The sequence below is a fragment of the Juglans microcarpa x Juglans regia genome, chromosome 5S (assembly GCF_004785595.1).
Source record: "Juglans microcarpa x Juglans regia isolate MS1-56 chromosome 5S, Jm3101_v1.0, whole genome shotgun sequence".
NCBI classification, from domain to species: Eukaryota; Viridiplantae; Streptophyta; class Magnoliopsida; order Fagales; family Juglandaceae; genus Juglans; species Juglans microcarpa x Juglans regia.
In genome coordinates, this window is record NC_054603.1 from 15,656,078 (window position 1) to 15,679,777 (window position 23,700).

At 37.7% G+C, this 23,700-nt stretch overlaps 1 protein-coding gene and 1 pseudogene across 1 annotated transcript in view; one reads left to right on the forward strand and one right to left on the reverse strand.

The window, feature by feature from the left end:
• Window positions 1-5,534: 5,534 nt before the first annotated feature.
• Window positions 5,535-9,168, reverse strand: LOC121268681 (annotated as a pseudogene).
• Window positions 9,169-11,759: 2,591 nt separating this feature from the next.
• Window positions 11,760-23,700, forward strand: part of LOC121267880 (probable inactive serine/threonine-protein kinase scy1) — a 30,061-nt gene continuing 18,120 nt past the window's right edge. Inside the window, exons 1-5 of the mRNA XM_041171978.1 lie at window positions 11,760-12,054; window positions 13,972-14,070; window positions 14,531-14,682; window positions 15,167-15,239; window positions 15,676-15,798. Of these exons, the coding sequence (XP_041027912.1) occupies window positions 11,929-12,054; window positions 13,972-14,070; window positions 14,531-14,682; window positions 15,167-15,239; window positions 15,676-15,798 (573 nt within the window). The 5' untranslated portion in view covers window positions 11,760-11,928. The remainder of the gene's footprint in view (window positions 12,055-13,971; window positions 14,071-14,530; window positions 14,683-15,166; window positions 15,240-15,675; window positions 15,799-23,700) is intronic.

The following is a 23,700-nucleotide window of genomic DNA, read 5'->3' on the forward strand; positions in this document are numbered from 1 at the left end:
GCTTAAATCTTCAGATATATATATATATATATATATATATATATATATATATATCTCAACTATTTAAATGAGCTTTAATTGGTAGCTAGCACAAATGCCTACTGCAAAAGTACTTCTTGTACATTTAAGATAATTGTTCAAACTGCTGTGAATGGTTTCAAGTTATTAAATCGTTCAAAATTGCTTTTGAATGTAATTATATATTTAAATATTTCAAATAATTTACAAATAAAATACATAGTTAAAATTAGAATATATATATATAAGAGTAGTGCTAGATACAGCCCTAAATGCGCAAGGCGCATGCATCCCCTTTAAAAATAAAAAAGCTTGATCCACTATTAAAAAGATAATTTTTTCATATGGAACCCAGATTTGACTACCTTTTTTAAACAGAGTATACATGACTTACATATTTTAAGACTGCAAATATAATTTCTCTATATATAATGACTGTCAAATTGAAGTATTCATCAAGTAGCGTATAAATGTGATAGTTGTAAAAAGAAATTGCTCAAATGTAGTCAAGATCACATAACAGAAATTTGATTAACGACAATAGTAATCACTTTTTTTCTAAATTATAACCATTGGATGGTGGTCCATTCTACTTCCCCATTCTACTTCCTACTAGAGTCAAAATGCTCCATTAAACGTGGAAGCTAATCCTGTACTTCTTCTTGCAAGTCTTTCTGCATCTCCTAAATTAGTTACTATTGTAGTCTTGCCTCCAACTTTCCGTCCTAGCATATTTTTACTAGCTTGTCGTCTCCTTAAGGTCCATCCTAACCTTTTTATGTTCTTGTCTTGCCTTGTAATACCCAAATTAACCTATTAGAAAAAATCCTATGTCACTAATTTATTTAAATCAAATTCCTTTTCCATGTATTTTAATTTAAGGGTCTTCATTATTATGATTTTTAAAATATGTTCTTTAATTCATAAAATGATTGTATGCCAAATTGAAAGTTATTTAAATAAAAAACTCTAAAAAGTATATTTTTCATGTTTAGATAAGACTTAGTAAGAAAAACAAGAAGAAGAAGGATATATATATATGTGTGTGTGTGTGTGTGTGTGTGTGTGTGTGTGTGTGTGTATTTTGTGTTACCAATTGACCCTCTAGTATTATTATTTTGTATCTTAATAATTTTGCTCCTTTTACTTTTAGTTGCTCAAAACCAACAATCTCAATTTGCAGGGTCACGAGTAAAGCTACATGTCGACTGAGAGCGTCAACCACCTTATTTTGTTGCCCTGATTTATTCTGGAACACCATGGTGAACTTCTGCACGAATGCAAATCCACCTAGCATGCATTCAATTGGAGTTGTTTTGGGTATTTATGAACTTTAGTGCTTAGTGGTCATGTACAACATAAATTCTCGATGTATTAAGTAGTGCTCCCAATACTTCAAGGCTCATATAATTGTAGAAAACTCCAACTTGTAGGTAGTCCACTTCCGTCTTGCTTCATTTAATTTCTCACTAAAAATTTCAACAACTCGCCCCTCTTGGGATACGACAGTACCAATGCCTACTACTGAGGCATCACATTCCACTTTAAAGAGTTTCTCAAAACTAGGTAGAACAAGTATAGCAGTTGTGGATAATTTCTCCTTAATCATGGCGAAGCTAATATCTTGATCTTCTTCCCAATGAAATTATCATTTCTTCATGCATTCAGTGATCAGTGCAACAATGGTGCATAAATTTTTTATGAACCGTCGGTAGAAGGTAGCCAAACCATGGAAACTTCGGACTTGGTTTATGGTGTAGGTTTGAGCCACTCACAGATTGCACACACCTTTTCTTCATCCATCTTCAACACCCACAATAAATCCAAGAAATAATAGGCAATCAATGAGAAAAAGACACTTCTTTAAGTTGATGTACAACTTGTTGACCTGCAAAACTGTTAGAACCTCTCGCAACTGTTCCATGTGCTCTTATTCATTTTGGCTATAAATTAAAATATCATCAAAATTTACGACAACAAATTTCTCAATAAAAGGCTTTAAAACCTGGTGCAAAACACACATGAAAGTACTCGGCGCGTTAGAGAGGTTGAACGACATCACTATCCATTCGTATAATCCCTCCTTTATTTTGAATGCTGTCTTCCACTCATCTTTCAGCCTAATTCAAATTTGGTGGTATCCACTGCCCAAGTTATTTTGGAAAAAAAATTTGGAGTTTGAAAGCATATCTAGCATGTCATCTAGTCGTGGAATAGGAAATTGATATTTTATCATTATCTTGTTGATAGTATGGTTGACTACGCACATCCTCGAGCTTTCGTCTTTATTTGGTGTTAATAATGCAGGCACGATGCAAGGACGTCTCACACTATCCCGGATCAATCATTTGTGAAATAAGTCTTCCACTTGGTGTTGCAAGATTCGATATTCATCAGGACTCATGCGATAATGGGTCAGGTTTGGAAGACTTGCTCTGGGGACCAAATCAATGCGGTGTTGAATATCCCGCATGGGTGGTAGTCCTTCCGGTAATTCTTGTGGTGCAAGATCTGGGAAGTCATCTAATAGTTTCGGCACTTGATCTGGGATCTCAAAATTCTGGTATGTCTCTTCTTCTTTAACAACTAACGTCATCAATTCCCCAGCTCCTCTCATGTATTTTAAAAATTAGGATTCAGGTACTACAAGGATGGATTCCTTATCCACTACGGTGTTATAAGGTGTTTTGTCACTCATAGGTACTAATACTATCTTTCGCCCATGCCACCAAAACATGTAGATATTGTCACGCCCTCTATATGTGGCGTCTATGTCATATTACCATGGCCTACCCAATAATATGTGGCAAGCGTCCATATCTACTACATCACAGGCTACTTCATCCTTGTAAAACTTGTCAATGGAGAATAGGATGCAGCAAAGTGTGGTTACTTATATCTCAGCACCTTTTTTTATCCAACTAATCTTGTAGGGGTGAGAGTGCTTATCTATTTTCAATTGCAAGGTGGAGACTAGGGCTTTTGAAACTATATTTTCAAAACTCCTACTATCGATGATTAAGTTGCATACCTTTTGATTAATGGTGCAATGAGTCTTGAAGATTGTGCCTCTATGTATTTTCCTCTTGCTTTGGTACAAGTAGTAATCGTTGGATTACCCAATTGACAAGTTCCCCTTCATCTCCTTCCATGAACTCACCCTCGTCATCATCATATCTTTACCTAGCTATACCCCTTCATCATTTGTATCCACAATATTAATAGATCGACGGTTGGGGCATTCATTTGAATGATGCCCGACCGAGTTGCACCAAAAACATTTACCTGACATGGGTTTGGCGTATGGGTTGCTGCTGCTCCCTTTATTTTGGGTTGGAGTGGGTGTGGGCTTTGGGTTTTGAGTATTGACACTCTACTTTTGTACTCAGCTAGTGGATGGCTGCTGTTGATGTGGTGGTACTTGAGTTTTAATGGCTTTGAAAGTCTGTGCTCTAGTTGGTGGACGGCTAATTGCATTTTGATTTTCATAGCCAAATTAACGGCTTTTGCTAATGTCCATACAGTGTGCAACGTAACCTAATATTGGATAGCAAGCTGAAGGCCTCTAATGAATCTTGCAACTTGCTGCCCCTCTATCTCTAACAAATTGTTCCATGAGTTATGGCAATAAAATTCCTCTGTGTAATCAGTGATAGTGTGATTCCCTTGCCGGCAATTTTGATATTGTTGATATAAGATCTATTTATAATCTGGTGGTAGAAATCTAGCCCTCATCAAGCACTTCAACTTTGGTCATGCTCGAACCTGTTGTTTGCCTTGTCGTCTCCGATTATTCTGCATTTGTGCCCACCATGTTGAAGCACCCCTCGCAATTTATATGCTAACAGTTTAACTTGCTATGTTTCTAGTATCTGCATGTAGTTGAAAAAATTCTCTACGTCAAGAAGCTAGTCAAGGAAGCTTTCGACGTGAAGGTAGCCGTTGAAGCAAGGCAAGTCAATTTTTATGTGACAGTTGTTGGTGTTCTTTGGACCTCTTATGTTATAGTTGCCTCCCCCCACATATCCTTCGAGTTCCTCATCACTAGAAGAATCAACTTGTTCCTATTGTGGCAAAAACCCTCGATCTTGGCCAAGTCAATCATCATAGTTTCTGGGGTGTTCAACACGTAGGCCTGTGATGGTTTGATGTATCTCCTGCACGATACGTTCAATACTTTCAAACCTTTGTTTGGACGGTTGCCCATAGGGCTTGCACTCCACATCCTTTGTCGCTAGAGTGGTTGCTTTCGTTATTTTCTCTTGCCATCAAGTCAGGCGAGACCAGACTCTTGATACCAATTGATGTAGTGAAAAGTGTCAAGAAATGAATTAAAGAAGATCTGCATCTTCCCAACATGAATCGAGAGAAAAGTGAATAATTTTTTTATTGTCAAATCAATATCTCCATTTTATTACAATCTTGCCCTTTTATAAAGTAATCAGCTAGGAGACAAAAACGGAAATATTAAAGAAAATGAAAACTAATAGCTTAATAACAGATGTAAAAAGTGAAATGAGATTGAGTCAAATATGGTGAATCTTGATGTCTTGAAATTGTGCAGCTAGCCTTAGAAATCTTCGTAAATCTTTTAGAGAATTCTTGACTTGTCCTACATCAATTACCTATTAAAGAAATTTCTATCATGATTTATTGTCAATATACACTATATGTCCAATTACATCACAAACAAGTTCGTGACATATGCTAGTTCCAATAACATATATCTTTGGAAGAATTCTTGATATCTCCCTCTCAGGCCTAATTTTATGAATTTATAGTATATGTGACTCATCTCTCATTTTATAAGATATTTGGGATTCTCAAACATCCCTTAGAGAAAATGGGATAAATATCATCAATTTGTGAAGCCATAAACCCCTCTCTCTCTAGCACATAATAATACTCATTTACCCATAAGAGAATTTTCATTATAAATATTCATAATCATTTGTTTATGTAAAAGTGGTTGGTAGGTGCTCAAATGCCCATGGTTGACTTGGCTTGGCCCTCCAACTCACCTGTTTTTCATCTATGAAATGCCTACATAATATTTAGTTGATTACCCTTGACCATTATACACATCACCATTCATTATGTTTCCAAGTTAAATTGTCTTATTACTATGCAATGCATAAAGTTTTTATTACATGCAAAGATTAATATTTAGGATAATAAGAAAAGAACACCTTCAATATCAATGGCTGCACCTTTGTTGGGGCATTGTGGCGCCCCCAATCCCCCTTATATAAATACACAGGGATCGAGACGCCAGGATGGTGACAATACGGTCACACATCCCAACGAAGTGCCAGTGTGTGTACATGCAACAGTGTTCAAATAAAATAACGCAGCGGATAGTCAACTAAGTACCAGAATTTAATTACAATCAAACATCCGTAAAGATTTAAATAGCAGTTATACAGTCATCCATAAAATAATTTACAATAGTTTTAAATGTACAAACCAGTGATCCCAGATCACTCCTCAGGCGGAGCCGTCTCCTCAGGCTCGCCCTCCTCCTCCTCATCAGCATCAAAATCTGCGTTACCACAAAATGGTCTCGCAGGTAAGTATAACCCAAACAACAACGTAATATAAAATACATTAAATGCAACTAACATGCATGCACATGAAAACATGCATTTTTCCACAAAACATCATTTTCCCCGAAAATGATAAATTTCCAACTCACACCAAAATCCCATTTTGGTCCAAATTATCCGTAAATCATTTTCCCAGAAAATGATTTACCCAAAAATCAACTCGCACTATTTTCCCAGAAAATAGTGCATTAATCCCAAATGCACCATGCATTATTTCCATATGCACCATGGTCTCCCCTATGGACCATCCGCACGTCCTGGCTTCGCAGCGGTGCTCAGTTCCGCGCCCAGCGCGTACATGGCCAAGCACCCACACTACGCAACGAGCGATGCCCAGTTTCGCGCCCAGCGCGTACGTGGCCAGACATCCTCTAGTCCCCGCCAGCAGAAGGACCACGGAGTCGGCACAAGACCATCTCGTCCGATCCCATTGTCGCCCGGCGACAATCCAGGGGACGTTACTCAGTATATTCCGCTCCCGAGTAACCAGAGGAGCTCCACCGAGTTAATGCCCCATCTCGGCTTGGGGTCGTGATACACACGCACCAAAAATATTATCACATAAAAATATTATCACATAAAAATATTATCACATAATATTATCACCAAAAATATTATCACATGAACATGAATGCAATACACGAAAACCCAGTTTTCTTTTACAAACATGATCATGCATGAAATAATGAAATGCACATGTACCAACACAATATCCAAACCAACAAATCCAACCAACCCATCAACAACAAATAACCAATTCAACCAAACAACTCCAATCACAAATCCATCCGACCCCCAAACTCCTCGGACTCAGTCCGGCATGCCAAAAACACAGTGAAATGGGTTAGTGCAAAAATACATTTAAATTACGAAAGTTCTTTGGAGAAATACTTACAGTGCAATATAATAATTTTCCGAGGATCACGAAGTTGAAAAAGGCGACGTTTGAGCAACACCACAGTGTAAAATACACTGTGGCCGTGGGTCACAAATACCAACTTTCAAACGGAGGCAAACGAAGACCCAAGATTGATAGGGTAGGGCCTAGGGAGGTCAGTGAAGCTAGTGGTGGTGGTGGTTTGCCGTGGGTGGCGGCGCAAGGGGTGGTTTTAGGTAAAAAATGTGCAAATCGGAGATGGACTTGGTGGGGCTTCACCGGTGACGGATCGGAGCTGGGGATGGGTCCAATGGGTTGCCAAGAGGCCGGGGATGAAGTGGTAGAAAGATGGTGGCCGGAGGTGGCGCGACGGCGGCGCAGTGGTGCATGGAACGCCGCGGCTTCAATGGGTTCGTGGTGGTTAACGGCGGCGATGGAGGAGCTGGAAATGGAGGGAGGTGATCGCCGGCGGCAGGGGGAGCGGTGGAGCCGGGCGGTGTCGACCACCGCCGGCGCACGGCGGCGGGCTGGGGAAGAAGCCACGCACGGCGAGAGAAAGAGAGAGAGAGAGAGAGAGAGAACTCGCGCACCCGGGGAGGAAACCGGGAGAAGAAAAAGAAAAAGAAAGAAAAAAAAAAGAAAAGAAGAAAAGAAAAAGAAAAGGAAAAGAAAAATAGAGGGAAAAGAAATGAGGTCCAATCCTCATAACTTGGGTCACAAAAATGATCCAACGGAAACGATTTCAAAACCTCAAGTTAAATAAAATAATTTAAACGTAATGGTAAAGTCAAATTGAAATAATTAAATCCCATAGTAATTAAATAAATATTAAAAGAAATTTAAATGCATAACAATAAATAAATATTAAGAAAGCACATAAAAAAATAATTTTCACCAAATAAAAATCATGGAAATAAACTCATTCAAAATCCAACCAATTTAAAATAAGAGAATAAATTTAAATAAATAAAAATAATCCTTTAGTAAAAATACACTAAAATGCGGGGTGTTACAGGCATAACCTATATATACCAAAGTATAGTTTGACAAGCACTAGGCCGAAGCCACAAAGTTCTTGTAAGCAGGGTTCTTTAATTCGTAAAGATAGCCAAGTTCTTACAAAGGATAATAAACACACTAATGATACATAAGCAACAATAAAACTTCTACTCATTGCAAACATCCCCAAATTTGAGTTACAATAATTGTCACCAAAATTGACTTCTCATACATAGATGCACAAAACCATGTAACATACACATGTTAATCTAGCTTGACTACTCATTAAGAATACAAACTTAATCACATATTGAAAGTATGCCAACATGACAATTTCAGGCTAATTGGAAACTTAATAAACATGGATCTAGATCAAGCAATGACCTCCTTTCCTCTTCCGCTTCCTCATAGTCAGTGGTTGCATCCTAGTATTGCTAATACTCGGCCACTAGATCGTTCATATTACTCTTAGCCTCTATGAACTCTATCTCATCCATTCCTTCACTAGTGTGCCAATGCATGAAAGCCTTGCGCCTAAATATTGTTTGTAAGTTGCTCACTAACCCTCTGTAACATCTCTTAGATTGAAATTGAGTTCCCAACAAAAGTGGATGCAATGTTTAGACCTTTGGGTGGGTCGTCACACACACACACACACACACACACACTAGAAATGACATTGTTAGGTATCCATTCAACAAAGTAGGACGAATTCTTGTTCTGGATAATGATAATCTATTCATCAACTTCCTTGGCGCTCATCTGACCATGAAAATGGCATAAGCAATTAGGTAATGAGCGAGATGTGGGCTAGTAGCACACATCATGTTTTTGGTATCCCACATGTGTTGTGTCAATTGTGGCACAAGGGCAAGAAACTATTGTTATCTCTTGATGTTAAGGGTGCAAATCCAACCATAAAAAAGTGGAGACATGCAAATGGAATGGGATTGACTGTAAGTTTTCTAAGATCAAAGTTCAACTGCCCAGGGAATAGAAGACGTCATGTGACACTACTCATTGTAGAAGAGATGAAGTGATTGAGATCACTAACAATCATTAAAAGCAATATATATTTATATATATAAAGGTCAAGGGTTGTATATGATCTTCCATATATATCACAATGAAGAAGTTCTAGCTTTATTGAAAAAGGAAAGGAAAAGAGAAAACACTTCTTTACCAACTATTCATTTCATTTCAAAAAGAATATGTGTTAATGTAAGCAATAGGTTGATAGGTAGGGTGGAGAGATATTAGGAACTAACTGATGATAAAAAGATTAACCACTAGTGATGAAAAGTGACCAACTCCAAATTTAAGCATAGCCACCTCCAACTAGTGAGACTCACTACAAAAATTATTAAGAAACATTGGGATCTATTTGGATATAAGAGCAATTAGCTCTCGTAAATAGCTTAGTACATTGTTGGAAGGTAAAATATAAATCATATTATGTCTCTTCTCATACTTTATTTGAAAAATGCATATAAATGCATGATAGTTGTTGTAATAGTATAGAAAGTAGTAGTAATGATACTAATTCTCAATATATATTTTTAAATAAGTATTGAGATTAAAACTATGAACTTTGAACTTACAAGAAGGGGTATCAAGCTTCAGAGTACGGAAGCAGATGATGTATAAGGCCTCATTGTCCAGGAGCATTGATCGTGCAGGGTCTCAGAAGGAGTCAAACTATATGGGTATTGTACATGCACTTATATGGGTGACTAAGCATGTCAGAATGTCGGTAGCAATTAGAGAAACTAGCATGAAGATTAGAAGGAAATTTCTGGTGACGAAACTATGGGGTAACTAAGGAGTACAATAAATCGCTTGGGAGACAATATGAAGGAGCGCTACCTTTACCTTTTGAATATCATCGTTTAGTAATAGTATGTGCAATGAACTGAATTTAGGATATTACTTCTAAGTGATTGATCTAGTTGGATGAATGGTGTCAAATTGATTAGGAGAGTTTACACAACTGCCCTTCTTATTGCATAGCATAGGTTTTGTTGTTAGCAAATTTAGACGATGAAATTTCTCTTTTAAGGGGGGGACGATGTGAGATCCATGGCAGAAGCCATTGGTGAACTCCGCTCAAACGTTAGTATGAACCTCATAGAATAGTGACTCCATTGTTAATTTTAAAACTTGTAGTCTTGGACGTAAGAGAAAATTCTACCAGGTGAGCAAACAAACTAAGTGAAAGGTGAGCAATGACTTAAGGGCAGCACAACGCAAGGCGAGCAAAGCATTTGGGTGAACAAAGTATTATAGTGAGCAAAACATTTGGACAAGCAACAGCTTAGCGAGCACATGACTAGGCGAGGAATACGTGAGCAACAAAGGTTGACAATTAAGGTGGAAGATAAACCTGACAATAAATGAACAATGTACAAAGCCCGAGCTTGTGCTTGGAAACTATTTTTGAACTTTGTTCAAATACATAACAAGTATTCTAAAGGCGCTTTCGTCCTACCTCTAAACTTAAGCGAGTGCTTTATTCCCGTCATTTCCCATTTTCCGATCCAAGCTCAATCAAACACGTTGAATCTCATCTTCTGATTTGTAATATAAGTTAGATCCCCACACGTAGAAGACACATTCTCATGCCATGATGTAGATCCAAGCCAGTGATCAGAAATCTAATCGAGTACCCAAATGCTCTAGCAACACTCACATGGAATCCATCTTGCATCAACGTGGTGACATATTGTGAACAGTACGTGTAATCAAAAGACTCATAAACTTTACCCTCACCCCCATGACCAACCATGCATAGAGACTTCACTACACATGGACGACATTCATGGGCAGCAAGAACTGGATGACATCTCCTTGGTCAAGCTCCTTGGCGTTGCATAGCACGCTTCTGCCCCTACCTCACATCTAGACTGATGTACACATGGATTGTGCCGATCGACCACCACCCGCTAGTGTCGAGCACTGTTCACACCGTGAGACCACTTTCCACCTGTAAATAGGAGTAATCACTTATGATTTTCTTTTAGAGTACTTGTTCTCTAGATGTGGTCTAGGCCTCGGGATAGAACTTTGGATGTGTGGATTTTGGGTTTTGTTGCGGATTGGAACTACAAAATTATAAATAGTGTTTGGATGTGAATCCATGGAAAAAAAGGTTACTATTAATCTATGTTAGACTGCGTTTGAATGTTGAACTGAACTCAGTTGAGTTGAGTTGAGTTATTTATGAATAGTAGTGAGTTGAGTAGTAAAGAGAATTATATAGGACCCATCTAAACTGAGTTTAAAGTGTATTTTGATGTTAAGATGAGTCTAGTACTTTTTATAAGAAATTGAAAAATGTTGTGAATCCAACGTATTAAGATGTTTTAAGTTGAAAAAAGTTGTGGGTCCTATGTGTAAGAAAGTTTTGAGTTGGAATGAGTTTAGTAATTTGAGAGTTGAGTATTTGGATATTAGACTCAGCTTAAAATTAGACTGAACTCAGTTGAACTCAGTTGAATTCAGTAACGAAACGAAGCCTTACTCTCTGTTTTGGACTAAGAAGAAAAACTCATGTCATGTAAAGTCCTCAGTGGGTATAATTTGTTCCCAAGTCGTGTATTAATCCTTTCACAAAAGTTGTCTCTTTATCCACATACTTTATAGTTTACCTACCTTTTAAATTTAACCATTAACATTATGTCATGACATTTATTTTTCATCCAACTTAATGTTCAAGTCAGGATAAATTATAGCATATGCTTTAATTCTCAGGGGATTAAGTGACTAATTTGATGATCCCATTGAAATAAGGAATATTATATGATTCTTCCAAGAAATTAAAAAAAAAGGTTATGGAATAATAATAATAATATTAATAAGAATCATAAAAAATTTGAATGCTTGATAATAACTTTTCAAATCAAAGCCAACCTCCAAATAGAAAAAAGTATTTTATATTGAAATATAGTAAACTACATAAAACTTAGGCTTAATTTGGATAGACAAACTTTCTCATTTCATTTCATCTCATCATTATAATTTTTTTAAATTTTCATATAAAAATATAATAAATAATTAATTTTTTTAAATCTAAAAAATAAAAATAATATTAAAAAATATATTCTAATAATATTTTATTTAATTACTATTCACTGTCTAATCCCAACCTTAATGTGTAATTTATTAGATACGTAGTTTCATAACAATTACCGAAGAGCATCTCTGAATCAAGGGGTTATAATTTATAATATTATATGCGTATAATGATAATAATCGCTTTGAAGGACGAAACGAGTGTGCGATTTCAATTTTCATTAACGATTGGTTCCATTCCATAGTCCGCTTCTTCTTCTTCTTCTTGTCTCTCTGTTGCTCTCTGTAACGCGCACAGTCGGAACTCCTCTCTCTCTCTCCTCGCAATTGTAGAAGGAGAAGAACAATAGGAAGAAGATGTTGAGGTTCTTGAAGGGAGTAGTGGGTGGATCTGGCACGGGAATCAAAGATCTACCTTACAACATTGCTGACCCTTTTCCCTCTGCTTGGGGCTCCTGGACCCACTTCCGTGGCACTTCCAAGGTTCTACACCTTAACTCTCTCTCATATGAGTACAAATTGAAATATGAATGCCCGTGTATTTTTTTAATTCTATGTGCTTAGGCGTTGATCCGGGCGCATTCCGTGGTTCCAGTGGCTTAACGGATCTGCTCGGGTCAGGATTTGCTGATTTGCCTTCCTGAAATGTAGTTTCGGTTATGGAGTCTAGAACTGAATTCAGCCCACTCGATTTGGTTTCAGAGAGTTGATTTTATAATTTAGTAGGAGTTAGAGTTCAATATTGGTTAGTTGATCTTATACTTGCAATGCTTGAAAAAACTACTCTTTCTGGTGGTGCTGCTTGCTAGCTTAGATTCTGATGTTTTATAGGGCTCGTTTGGATACAGCAATCATTTCATCTCATAATTATAATTTTATTAAATTTTTACACAAAATATAATAAATAATTCAATTTTTTTAAATCTAAAAAAATAATAATATTAAAAAATAATATTTTATTCAATTTATCTAAAGCCATCTTATCTTATCTTATTACACTATCCAAATGAGCCCATAGTCTTCGTGCTAGGGGTGGGCAGTGGGGCCCCGTACCCCGCTACCCCGCCTCCGTCCTCCCCACATGGAGAAGGCCTAGCAGGGGCGGGGGGCGGGATGACCCCAACGAGGCCCCACCCTGTCCCCCGCTCCGCTCCACATATATAATTTTTTTTTATATTTATATATATATATATATAAATATATTGTATATAGATATATACAATTTTTTAAAGACTTGAAATTGTATTTAAGTCATTGGATTGCCTTGGCTTCCTAGGCCAACCTTTATATAGGAGGCTAAGGCAATACAATAGTCATTTTTAAGTAATGTGAGACTTAGTAGAAAATCTAACTTTGATGAGTTTAAATTCTTTTTGTATTTATGAATTTTAATTTATAATTTAAATTATATTATAATTTGGATTTAAGAAAATATTTTTGGACCAAAAAATTTTTTTTTAGACCCAATGTGTTAGCCTAGGCGGGAGGGCGGGGCGGATGGGGTTCTTTCCCCCACCTCCTGGCACCGGGGTGGGGGAAAAATCCCACCCCCGAATGGTGAGGGGTGGGGTGCGGGGAAGGGTACCCCCCGCCCCGCACTATGCCGGTATCAGCCCTACTTTTTGCTAATGTTGCAGGTTTCAAACCAACATTTTGCATATAATCATGGTTGGACGATGGTAAATTGATTGCGTATGGTTTTATCCTAGAAGCTGAAAACGTTTTTGACTTGGTGAATCGTAAATAGACTTCCACCTATAAGGTTTTCTCCTAGACATAACGGCTGGAATAGTGACTTAGCTTGCTGTTGTTTCTGTGTCTCGAAATGTTCTTTTGCTTCCTTTCGAGCTTATAAGCTAGCTAGTGAGTGCAGCTTCTACTATGAGAGGGCTGTAGTATGTGGGATGTTTAAGCAGAGATTTGAAGCATTGTACTTATTCTAGGATTTAACTAAACTAGACAGAGACGGTTCTGGACATTGTATAGCTTATTGGTCTTCGGTTTGTTTTTATGAGAACACCTTTTCTAAGATGGAAGATGGTAACCTAATTATGCATATATTTTTGTATATTTTTACTGTTTCTTCCACTGTTTGAACTCAACATGGCTGAAGTCCTAAATTGCTTTGGAGCATGCTATGTAATATTATTAAGCTAAAGTAGTTTCATAACAAACTTAGGATCTGAATTCGAGAATTTGATTTCAATTATTATGGTGCCAGTATGCCTGTAAAAGATTCAGAATAGTCATGTAAATAAGTTATTCGCTCGATATGATTGCAATCATTGTATATCTACAGTATTTACAGGATTATTTATTATTAACCTAGGAAGGAAAATTTCTCTTTTGGCCTTTTTTCATTGTTTTCATCATTGAAGTAAATGATGGCTTATTTTTCAGGATGACGGGTCTCCAGTATCAATATTTTCTCTTTCTGGAAGTAATTCCCAAGATGGACATTTAGCTGCTGGTTTTAATGGCGTAAAGCGTCTCCGCACTGTAAGCTTTTACTAGCTATAGTGTTAGATTTAAGTGGATGCTTATAATTATTATCCCTTTCCTTTTGCACTCTTTGCTGTTTTGGTTTTCTGCTTTAGTGACTAATGGACCTTCTGTTCATGATTTTCTGATGTTGCTTTCTGTTTCCTAGAATGTAAATCTTCTTCTTACTTAAAAAAAAAAAATTATTATCTCTTTGATTGATATTTTCCTTACATTGCTTTTCAATCTGAGATATGCTCGCTTTCAATTGGTTTTCATTTGTCTTCAGGCAATTATCCTGCCATATATACAAGAATTTTTTATTTTCATCAAATAAGTTCAGCTAGAGATTGTATGTGATATTCAATTGCATGTTTGTGTCTCAGATCTTCGTTGAAACAATAACAGATATGTTAGCTTGCAATTGCTTTTGATTCCGCATCTTCAAGCATATAAATCTACTTTTGCTCTTGTCCAGGTCAGACACCCCAATATTTTATCATTTCTTCACAGTACCGAGGCTGAAACATTTGATGGTTCAAGTACAAAGGTTACTATCTATATTGTCACGGAGCCTGTTATGCCACTGTCTGAAAAGATCAAGGAACTAGGTTTAGAAGGTACACAAAGGTACGTACCTCTCAGATGGATTTATGAGTTATTGTCATGGCTATCTCTCCTAACACAATCATTAGTGTTATTTCTTCTATGCATACAGTAAGGCTTGAGTCACTTGCATTACATGATTGCATATGGATAGTTTCAGGAATTTCCAAAAGTTCTTTGACTAGGTACATTTGTACTATATTTTTCCACTCACATGCACATACTTTTGCTTAATGGTTTTCTTTAAATCCATACTAATGGCTTATTTATATTGTTGTTTTCCATAGATTCTCCGTTTATTTTCTCATTTTAATGTAATTAGTCTGTATGTGTCATCTGTCTTTTATTTATAGCTCAGCAGTAGATGCTCAATATCTCTTGGCCTCTATAAGTCATGTCAAATGCAAAAGCAAAATAATAGAACTAGGACAGCTGGTTGAAGCATCAATTATTAACGGGTTTGTGGATTTCATTTATCTTGACTTGGTATAATTTGAGTTGGTTACAGGGATGAGTATTATGCATGGGGCCTGCACCAGATAGCCAAAGCTGTGAGCTTCTTAAATAATGATTGTAAACTTGTAAGGATCCTTGAATTTGTATAAATTATCTCGTATATTCATAGACATGTGTTTCTTGTTTTAGAAAATTATACTTTATCACTCAAATTATTTCTCCTTTTATGATATAGTCACTAAAATGTCAAAGTCATCACTTTACCCTCCAAACTTGCACCCATTTTGCAATTTGCTCTCTCCTTCATGATCTAGCCATTGAGAACATGAGGCCATTTATTTTTCGTTCATGTTAGTGGCTGTCTCATAATGAAGGGATGAATTTACTTATAAAAAAAACATTTGAGTAAGTTGCAACTTATGTTTCAAATTAGGGGAGTCTAGGTGACTGCCTTAATCTTTTCTTACTCTTAAGTTCTTCTTCTCCTCTTTCCCTCTCTCCCCCATTTACACATCCTCACTGTAAACTTCAATTCTACATTTTAACTTACTTTTACTACAGGTTCATGGCAATGTTTGTTTGGCAAGTGTTGTTGTCACACAAACTTTGGATTGGAAATTGCATGCCTTTGATGTTCTATCTGAGTTTGATATGAATAATGAAGCTTCAGCTGGACCAATGCTGGTAATTTTTTTGTTTGAATGAGATCTATTTTTTTTATTGTTATTGTTTGGATGACAGATCTATTAGTTGCAATTTCTTCTTGACATAAATGATATATATCATATTATTTATGTGTACTCAAAATTGAGGCAAGATTTATAAGTAAGACTAAATATACCGTCTGTTATGCCCCTAATTAAGTCAGTTAGGCTAGCTAAATATCATCAACCAAGTGAAGAAAGCCACTTTTGGTGAAAATATTGGAAATATAGACTGCAAAATAATTCTTTAAGGAAATATTTAGCGCATTCCCCTATTATAGATTTGATAATTGGTTTTAACCTTGAAATCTGAGTTTCTAGATAATTTACATCAATTCTAATGGAGTTAAACTCAGCCTAACCAACCATAATGAACTTCTCTTTAGCCACCTTATTTGATCCCCTAACTTTAGCATAGCATCACCAATCCCACCAACCTACAATTATGAAAGTATGATTCCTACGCCTATCTTTGTCTATGAACATCTCTTTCCTCGGATAAAATGTTACTCAGCTCCCTAGTGAGAGGTTGGGTACAACATGTTATTGATTTGCTTCAGGGGGTTCTTCGACTTCATCCTTGAGCAAAATGTTATTTATCTCCCTATGGAAGGGGAATTTCATACAATCTAATAATTGGTATAAACCCATTTGGTCATGGATAGATAGATTTTTGATTTCCCAGAGGGGGGTATGTTATTTCCTGAAGTCTGTGAACGAAGACTCCATTGACATTGACCATTTCTACATTTTTCTAGAGTGTGACTATGTTCAGGTGTAAAGTATAGTTTAAGTTCGAGTGTCCCCAAGCTATGATTTGAAGTGTAAGCGAAAGGCTCGAAAAACTAACTCTAAAAGCTGTCTTAAAGATCTAGAACAATGAAGTGTTTGGCGATGCAAGAGAGAAGAAATGGTGTTGTTTAATGAGTTGATTGCCTTGGGTGCCACTGAAAAAGAATCCTTGTTCTTTGAAGAGGGTAGAACTATTAAAAAGTTGGAAATATTATACTGTTAAAGGAGGTTAGCTGGAGACAAAAATCATGGGCTTTGTGGTTGAGGGAAGGTGACAAGTGCACGAGATCATTCTATTAGGTGACTAACTTGCACAGGAGGAACAACTCTATTGCATCCTTAATAGTTTATTTTTCAATATCCACTAACGCTCTATAAGTTAGTGATTATATTATACAATAAGTGGTTATATTATACGATTCAATAAGAGGTTGTACACAAAAAAATCCCAATGGAGACCCAAGTTGAAAAGATTGCATTTTGATTCTCTGGGAATATAGGAGCAAATTGCCTGGAAAGACTACTCGAGGAGAATGAGGTGCATGAGATAGTGAAGACATCGAATTCAGATTAGGCCCCAGGTTCAGATGGTTATACAATGTCATGTTTCCTAACATGCTAGGATGTGATAAAAGATGACCTGATGAGGGTTTTTCATGACTTTCGTGATAATGGCCAGTTTTTAGTCATAGCATAATTTATTTATCTTGAAGAAAGTAGGAGCAATTGATATAAAATATTTTCATCCCATTAGCCTTCTTTTTCTGATAAGTAATAATCATTTCACTTAGTCATATTTAAATTGCTAAAATGCACATTCCACGTACAATGGTTGTGTGCTAGAAACTCATTTAGCAAGATAGAAAGAGATACAAGAAAGTCTTACTTGATCCTCAAACTTTTGGTAATTCCTTCCCCTCCAGATACACCATACGGGCATAACGCAAGCCAAACCAACCTGGCTGAAAAAATCATTCCATAGAGCACTAGCCACCTGACAATGTAGTTAAAAGATGGTCCACAGACTCCCCATTCCTTTGGCACATATGGCACCCTTCAATCACACTAGTGTCTTTTCCTCAAATTGTCCATGGTAAGAATGTTCCCAAAAGATGCTCAGTAAGATTTTTACCCGACCTTAGGTCTCGTTTGTTTTCACAACTTTTCGCAGCTCATCTCATTTCATCTTATCTAATTATTATAACTTTTCCAAATTCTCACACAAAATAAAATAAACAATTCAACTTTTTCAAATTTCAAAACAAAAATAATATTAAAAAAATATATTATAATAATATTTTATTGAATTTCCAACTTTCATCTCAACTCATTTAATCTCTTCTCATCTCATCTGCGAAAACAAACGAGGCCACTGAAAGGGGTTAGTATTATGAGGAATGAGGACACTGAAGAAAGAATGGACATTGAACTTTTTTGGATGGAGCCCAAAGTAGCTTATCTTCACCTTTTGTTCTCAAATTGGTGGGGTACAATTGACTAGAAATGCAATGAAGGCCTAGAGCTCCCATTCATGAGTTACTCTGATGAAACAAACATTTCACCGAGGGGGTTCACTAGTTGACTCTAGAAGATTTGTTACCAAAGTATCCTTTGCCTGAGCCACACCCTATATATCTCCATGCAAGCTTCTTGGGGAGCCTGACTAACACACCGTTGATCATGCTAGGATTTGATCCTAGTACCATCTACCACTTAACTAGTATGCTTAGAAAACTTCCCGAACCATTTTATTATATTCTTCCATAATCCCACCCCATATGTTCTAAGATCTCATTAGAACACCCACCCATGAACTTCATACTTAACATCTACAACGATTCATAGGGCCTCTCTCTCTCTCTCTCTCTCATTTTCATAGTGCTAAAACCACTTCTCCAAGAGTGCATGATTAATGCAAATCAAGTTCCAAACTCCTAACTCACCCTTGGGGATCGAAGAACATACTTTAGCCCAGCTTATCAGGTGAAATTTGAACTTTCCCCTGACCAACACCGAAGGAATCCTCTGTAGCTTTTCTATGTGAATAGGTACACTAGCTAGATGCTGAAATAAAGACATCAAATATGTAGGCAGGTTGGAGAGAGTACACATGATCAAGGTAATCTTACTACCTTTTGATCGATGTATTCTCTACCAATTAACCAGTCTTCGTTTGTTCGTCTCATTAATCCCATCCCAAATTGCCTTAGCCTTGAGAGTAGCCCCCAAAGGAAGACCCAGATATTTCATAAGTAAAGACAACACTTTACACCCAAAATGCCCGCCAAAGTATCCTTATTGCTGACTTGACCCTCTGCAGCAAGCTCAAATTTATTCAAATGAACCTTTAACCTTGAGAATGCCAAGTATCAAAGTAGAGTATGCACACAACAAGGGAGGTAGTCATCATAAAAAGATGTGAGGTTAATGTTACTAGGATTCCTATCTTCCATAGAAAAAGCTGAGAGAAGCCCTCCACATTCTTTTTATTTTTTTTTGATTGGCATCGTGTATGCAGGAACAACGTCCTGACTAATCCCGGGGGTGTACAGACCCTCGACAAGGAGTTTCCCTCAAGTACATCTCGGGTAATTCAAGAGGAAAATCCCCTAGGCTGATGACCCCTAGAGATTGTTTGCACCTAAGGGGATTTGAACCCTAGACCTAGGGGGAGCATATCCCCAAGCCCTTTACCACTTGAGCCAACTCCTAGAACATTCTACTAAGCCCTTTTATGACTATGACAAAAAGCAAGAGAGATAGTGGTCCCATGCTATTAGCTTTGTAGGGAGTTTACAAAGTGCATGTTTGGGATCGTAGTGGGAAATATATTTTATAGCTTTAGGGCTTATAACTTATAGCTTAAATAATAAGTTCTACTATTAAAAAATTATTTACTGTTTGGTAAATATATACTTATAAAAATGTTACATTTGTTTGGAAAAAAATTAAAAAATTTCTTTATGACGTAGAAATGACGATCATTTGATTTTTTAAATATTATGTTGATATCCTTGAAAGTTTGAAAGTTGTGATTATTTGAAAGTTGTATGGGTATTTTGGTCCATTGACAGTCTTTAAAAATTTGAACTACATTCTGGATTATCTGGAAAAACATGTTTGAGGAAAAGTATCAAAATAAAATTTTCCCTCAAACGTACTTTTTAGCTTATTTGATATTAAAAAGTAATTTAATATGTAACATCCAAACAACCTAATTTTTTTCGTAAAGAGTTTTTAATGCTATTTAAGCATTTTTTAAGACTCCTAATGCAACCCCAAACAGGCCAAAAATCACAGCTAAAGTGTAACATCCCATTCTCCTGGGTTTAAGAATAAAGTCATATTTAGAAATTTGGGGAACTGGAGTGCTACTAACCTTGCCTATAAAAAAATTTTCTTCTTAATGAAAATGGCAGGTATAAACTATTCCATATAATAAATAAAGTCATTCTTTATCAAAATATTAAAAATATAAAAGAGAGTAAGAAGAAGCACTTACTAAAATTTCTCGAACTTTGTACCTTGAAAATCATAACTTAAAAACTTGTACCTGATCTAGGCCTCTGTCTCGCCTCACCTCCCTTGGCCAAGTCTCATCCTGTAGCTCCATCCTCACAAAGAACCTCACCTGGGGCGGTTAAAACATTTAAAACATACAAAAACAAAATGAGTTATATACTCAATAAGTAGTAAATAATACAGTAAACATAATAAGCATAGAGTTTTCTTGAAAGGCGTGCATACTTAATACTTATACTTTTTGTTATAAGTAAAAATGTTATATATATTAATAACAATAGGAGTAACTAAGTACACTGACCGTATACAAGAAAACACTTAGCCCATACTAGAGAGCCTCTAATGACCAATAAGCCCGTGAAAATTAAAAATCTATCCAAAATACACCAAGCCCGAATGGGAATAGAACACACCTCCCCCCAACCCCAACCCCAACCCCTTGTTTCCCGTAAGACTAATACTCCACCCGAAACTCCCTTTAGTCTAATGCCCTCCCTTTAGTCTTCCCTCTACTTGAACTACCTCCTTTAGTGTTGTAGTTGATTGCTCACACAAGACGCTTTAACTCTCTGCTTTTCTTAAATCTTGATTTGGTTAAGCGAGTGGCCCGTCTCAATTGCAGTGAGTAGTGCTTTAAGTTTGTCTTCACATCCTTCATATGAAATCCCCACACAATATTGAATCTCATTAACCTTATATAGAACCCAATCCAATGGTGGACAAGCTATATTGTTTATCGAAGGAAGAGAAACCAGGGGAACAACATTATCCCTAGACAGTTCGTAACTGCACTCCCAACTCAAAACATTCCTCCTCACAAGGCACCAACGACAAACCCACTGCATAACTCATTATTAAACTTGTATATTTCTTTGTTTAATGGCCAGCACACCTTAACTCCTGTGTGCAGGTTTGTGCACCAGATCCACTGCTTGTGGCCATAAGGGGAACCACTTAACTTATCATAACATACTATGGTGGACCACGCTTAGGTTTGTGATTTGCACATCCACCTATAATTGTGTTGGTGCCATGCATCTCTTATAGCCATTCTTAAAGCTTCTTTCATAACATGTCTTATATCTTTCTTATCATGATGTATGTAGACCACATAATGACATAGCTCATCATATTTATAATTGAAAACACATCATGATACATGTAAAACACATAATAACATGACATTCAAAAATAACTTCCATCATAACATGATAAGTCGACGCCAGGAGGAAACTTTAGTGTTTTGAGGAGACCTCCCACCAACACCACAAACAAGGCCAATGGGCTTTGGCGACTCCTCTGAGGGCACTCCGGCATTGATCCTCCCGTAGGCAAACCTAGATTCTCTTAGGAAACCTTCTTTTGGTTTCGTCGGTGTAGATTTGGTACTTTCCTTACATTGGGACCCCTACCATTGCCACATACAAGACCGACGGGTTCCGGATACTCCTTTGAGGGCACTCCGGCGTCATTCCTCCATCCGGCGACCGGGATTTTCTTAGGAAACCTTCATTTGGTTTTGTCGGTGCAGATTTGGTATTTTTCTTACATTGGGACCCTTGCCACCACCACAGACAAGACCAACGCGCTCTGGCGACTCCTTTGAAGGCACTCCAGCGTCGCTCCTCCCTCCGGCAACCGGGATTTTCTTAGGAAACCTTTGTTTTGGTTTGTCGGTGCAGTTCTAGTGTAAGCCTATAAAATAGCAGCTCTGCAATTTATTCCCGTATAATGATGCTAGATGACGACGTGAGATGATCCTGGGAGATGATCTTGTGATTTGGGATCAGAAGATAACGAAGCCAGACACAAAAGCGTCTCAGATGGAAGGTGCAAGGTGGTTGAAGGTGGAATAAAAACTTTAGTTTTTACAAAAGAGGGAGGAAATAGCTTTCACATCTCTGAATGTAGCAAAAGGATGGCTAAGTTCATATATCTATGTGGGTCGTTGGCTTCACGGGTTGCTAAAGGGATAGAGGATTGCTCGGAACTCCTCTGTCATGATGGATTCTTTAGGGAGCTAAGGAAGGGCAATGTAGTTCTCATTATTCAACACCATATTAACAACGGAAGGGGCATGTTTCTACAACTTTTAGAATTCCGGAATGGAAGGAGGAAATGTTTGTTGGTGATCCCTGAAGGCGCAAATGGCATTGGATGGAAAGGTTTTGCACATTCCATTCGAAGTGTCACTAGGTCCAAAGACCTTGATGCAAATAGAGGGGTGGTCGTTGATGGAAAGATAGTGGGAAGACCTTTCTCGGTCAAAGATGTCTTGTACACCTCGGTGTTGAGGTCACCGGCATATATTCTGGTCGAGAGTAGCCTCGTGGCGGAAGAAAAGGGTAAAGCACTTGTAGGAGACAAAGGTTGTCATGTGATAGGGAGAAGTGGAGGGTAAGCACTCTCCTCATGTGTTGCATGGTGAAATGGATGCCTCTATTGGATGTTTGAGGGTGAGAGAAGTGGAGGGGGTCTTGTGGGCTGTCAGAGCTCAATTGACAGGAGTTATGGAGTATGTGAGAGATTTGATGATGAAAGTGGACAAGGGGCTAGAGTTGGTCATGGGTTTGGGTGGTGGGCCGAAAACGGATGAGGGGCATTTGGAGGCCTCAAGTTTGTCGGTATCACTGTTTACGCCAATGTCACTCAGGTCATCGGCACATTGCCGTTTGACTGCCTTCAGACACCAGGCAAATGGGGTTGGTACCATGGGGGGTCCTTCTAGGGTTTTGAGTACTTTGAAAGAAGCGGATGAGTTTCTCTCAGAAGATGAAAAGGGTGTAACAGAAGGTAGTCCTTCACCACTTGTTTCGGTAGGCGGGGATGATCCTAGCCCTATCTGTTCTATGTCTCTTGAGGGAGCAGTAGGGTCTGACCAAGTGGCACAGATAGGGTCGTCGGGTGGTGGCGCACCTACAAGCAATGTCCTTGTCAATGGAATGACGACACCTATGCTAAGGTGAAGGAACCTTCAATGGTGACAACAACAATGGACATCAACAATATAGTTGTTGAGGAGAGATTTGAATGTAGGAGATGGTGGCAAGGAAATTATGTGTTTGTCGTTGGTGCCTTGTGAGGAGGAATGTTTAGGGTCGAGAGTGCAGTTGGGAGTTGTGTCTGGGGAAAATATTGTACCCCTTGTATCTCTTCCTCTGATAAACAATATAGCGGGTTCATCATCAAATTGGGTTTTGCATAAGGTTAATGAGAGAGATTCAGCAGTGTGTGGGGCTTTCATATGAGGGATGCGATGACCAATTTGCAGCATTACTCACTGCGATTGAGGCGGGCCACTTGCTTGAAACCAAATCAAGATTTAAGAAAAGTTAGGAGTTAAACCGTTTTTCTTGGACAATCAACTACGATGCTTAGGAGGTAGTTCGAGTCGAGCGAAAACTAAAGGGAGGGCATTATGAAGCCGTCCTCATAGAGGGAGTTTCGGGTTGAGGTTGGGGTTCGGGAGGTGTGTTTTCTTCCCATTCGGGCTTGGTGTATTTTGGATAGATTTCTAATTTTCACGGGCTTATTGTTCATTAGGGGCTCTCTAGAATGGGCTTGGTGT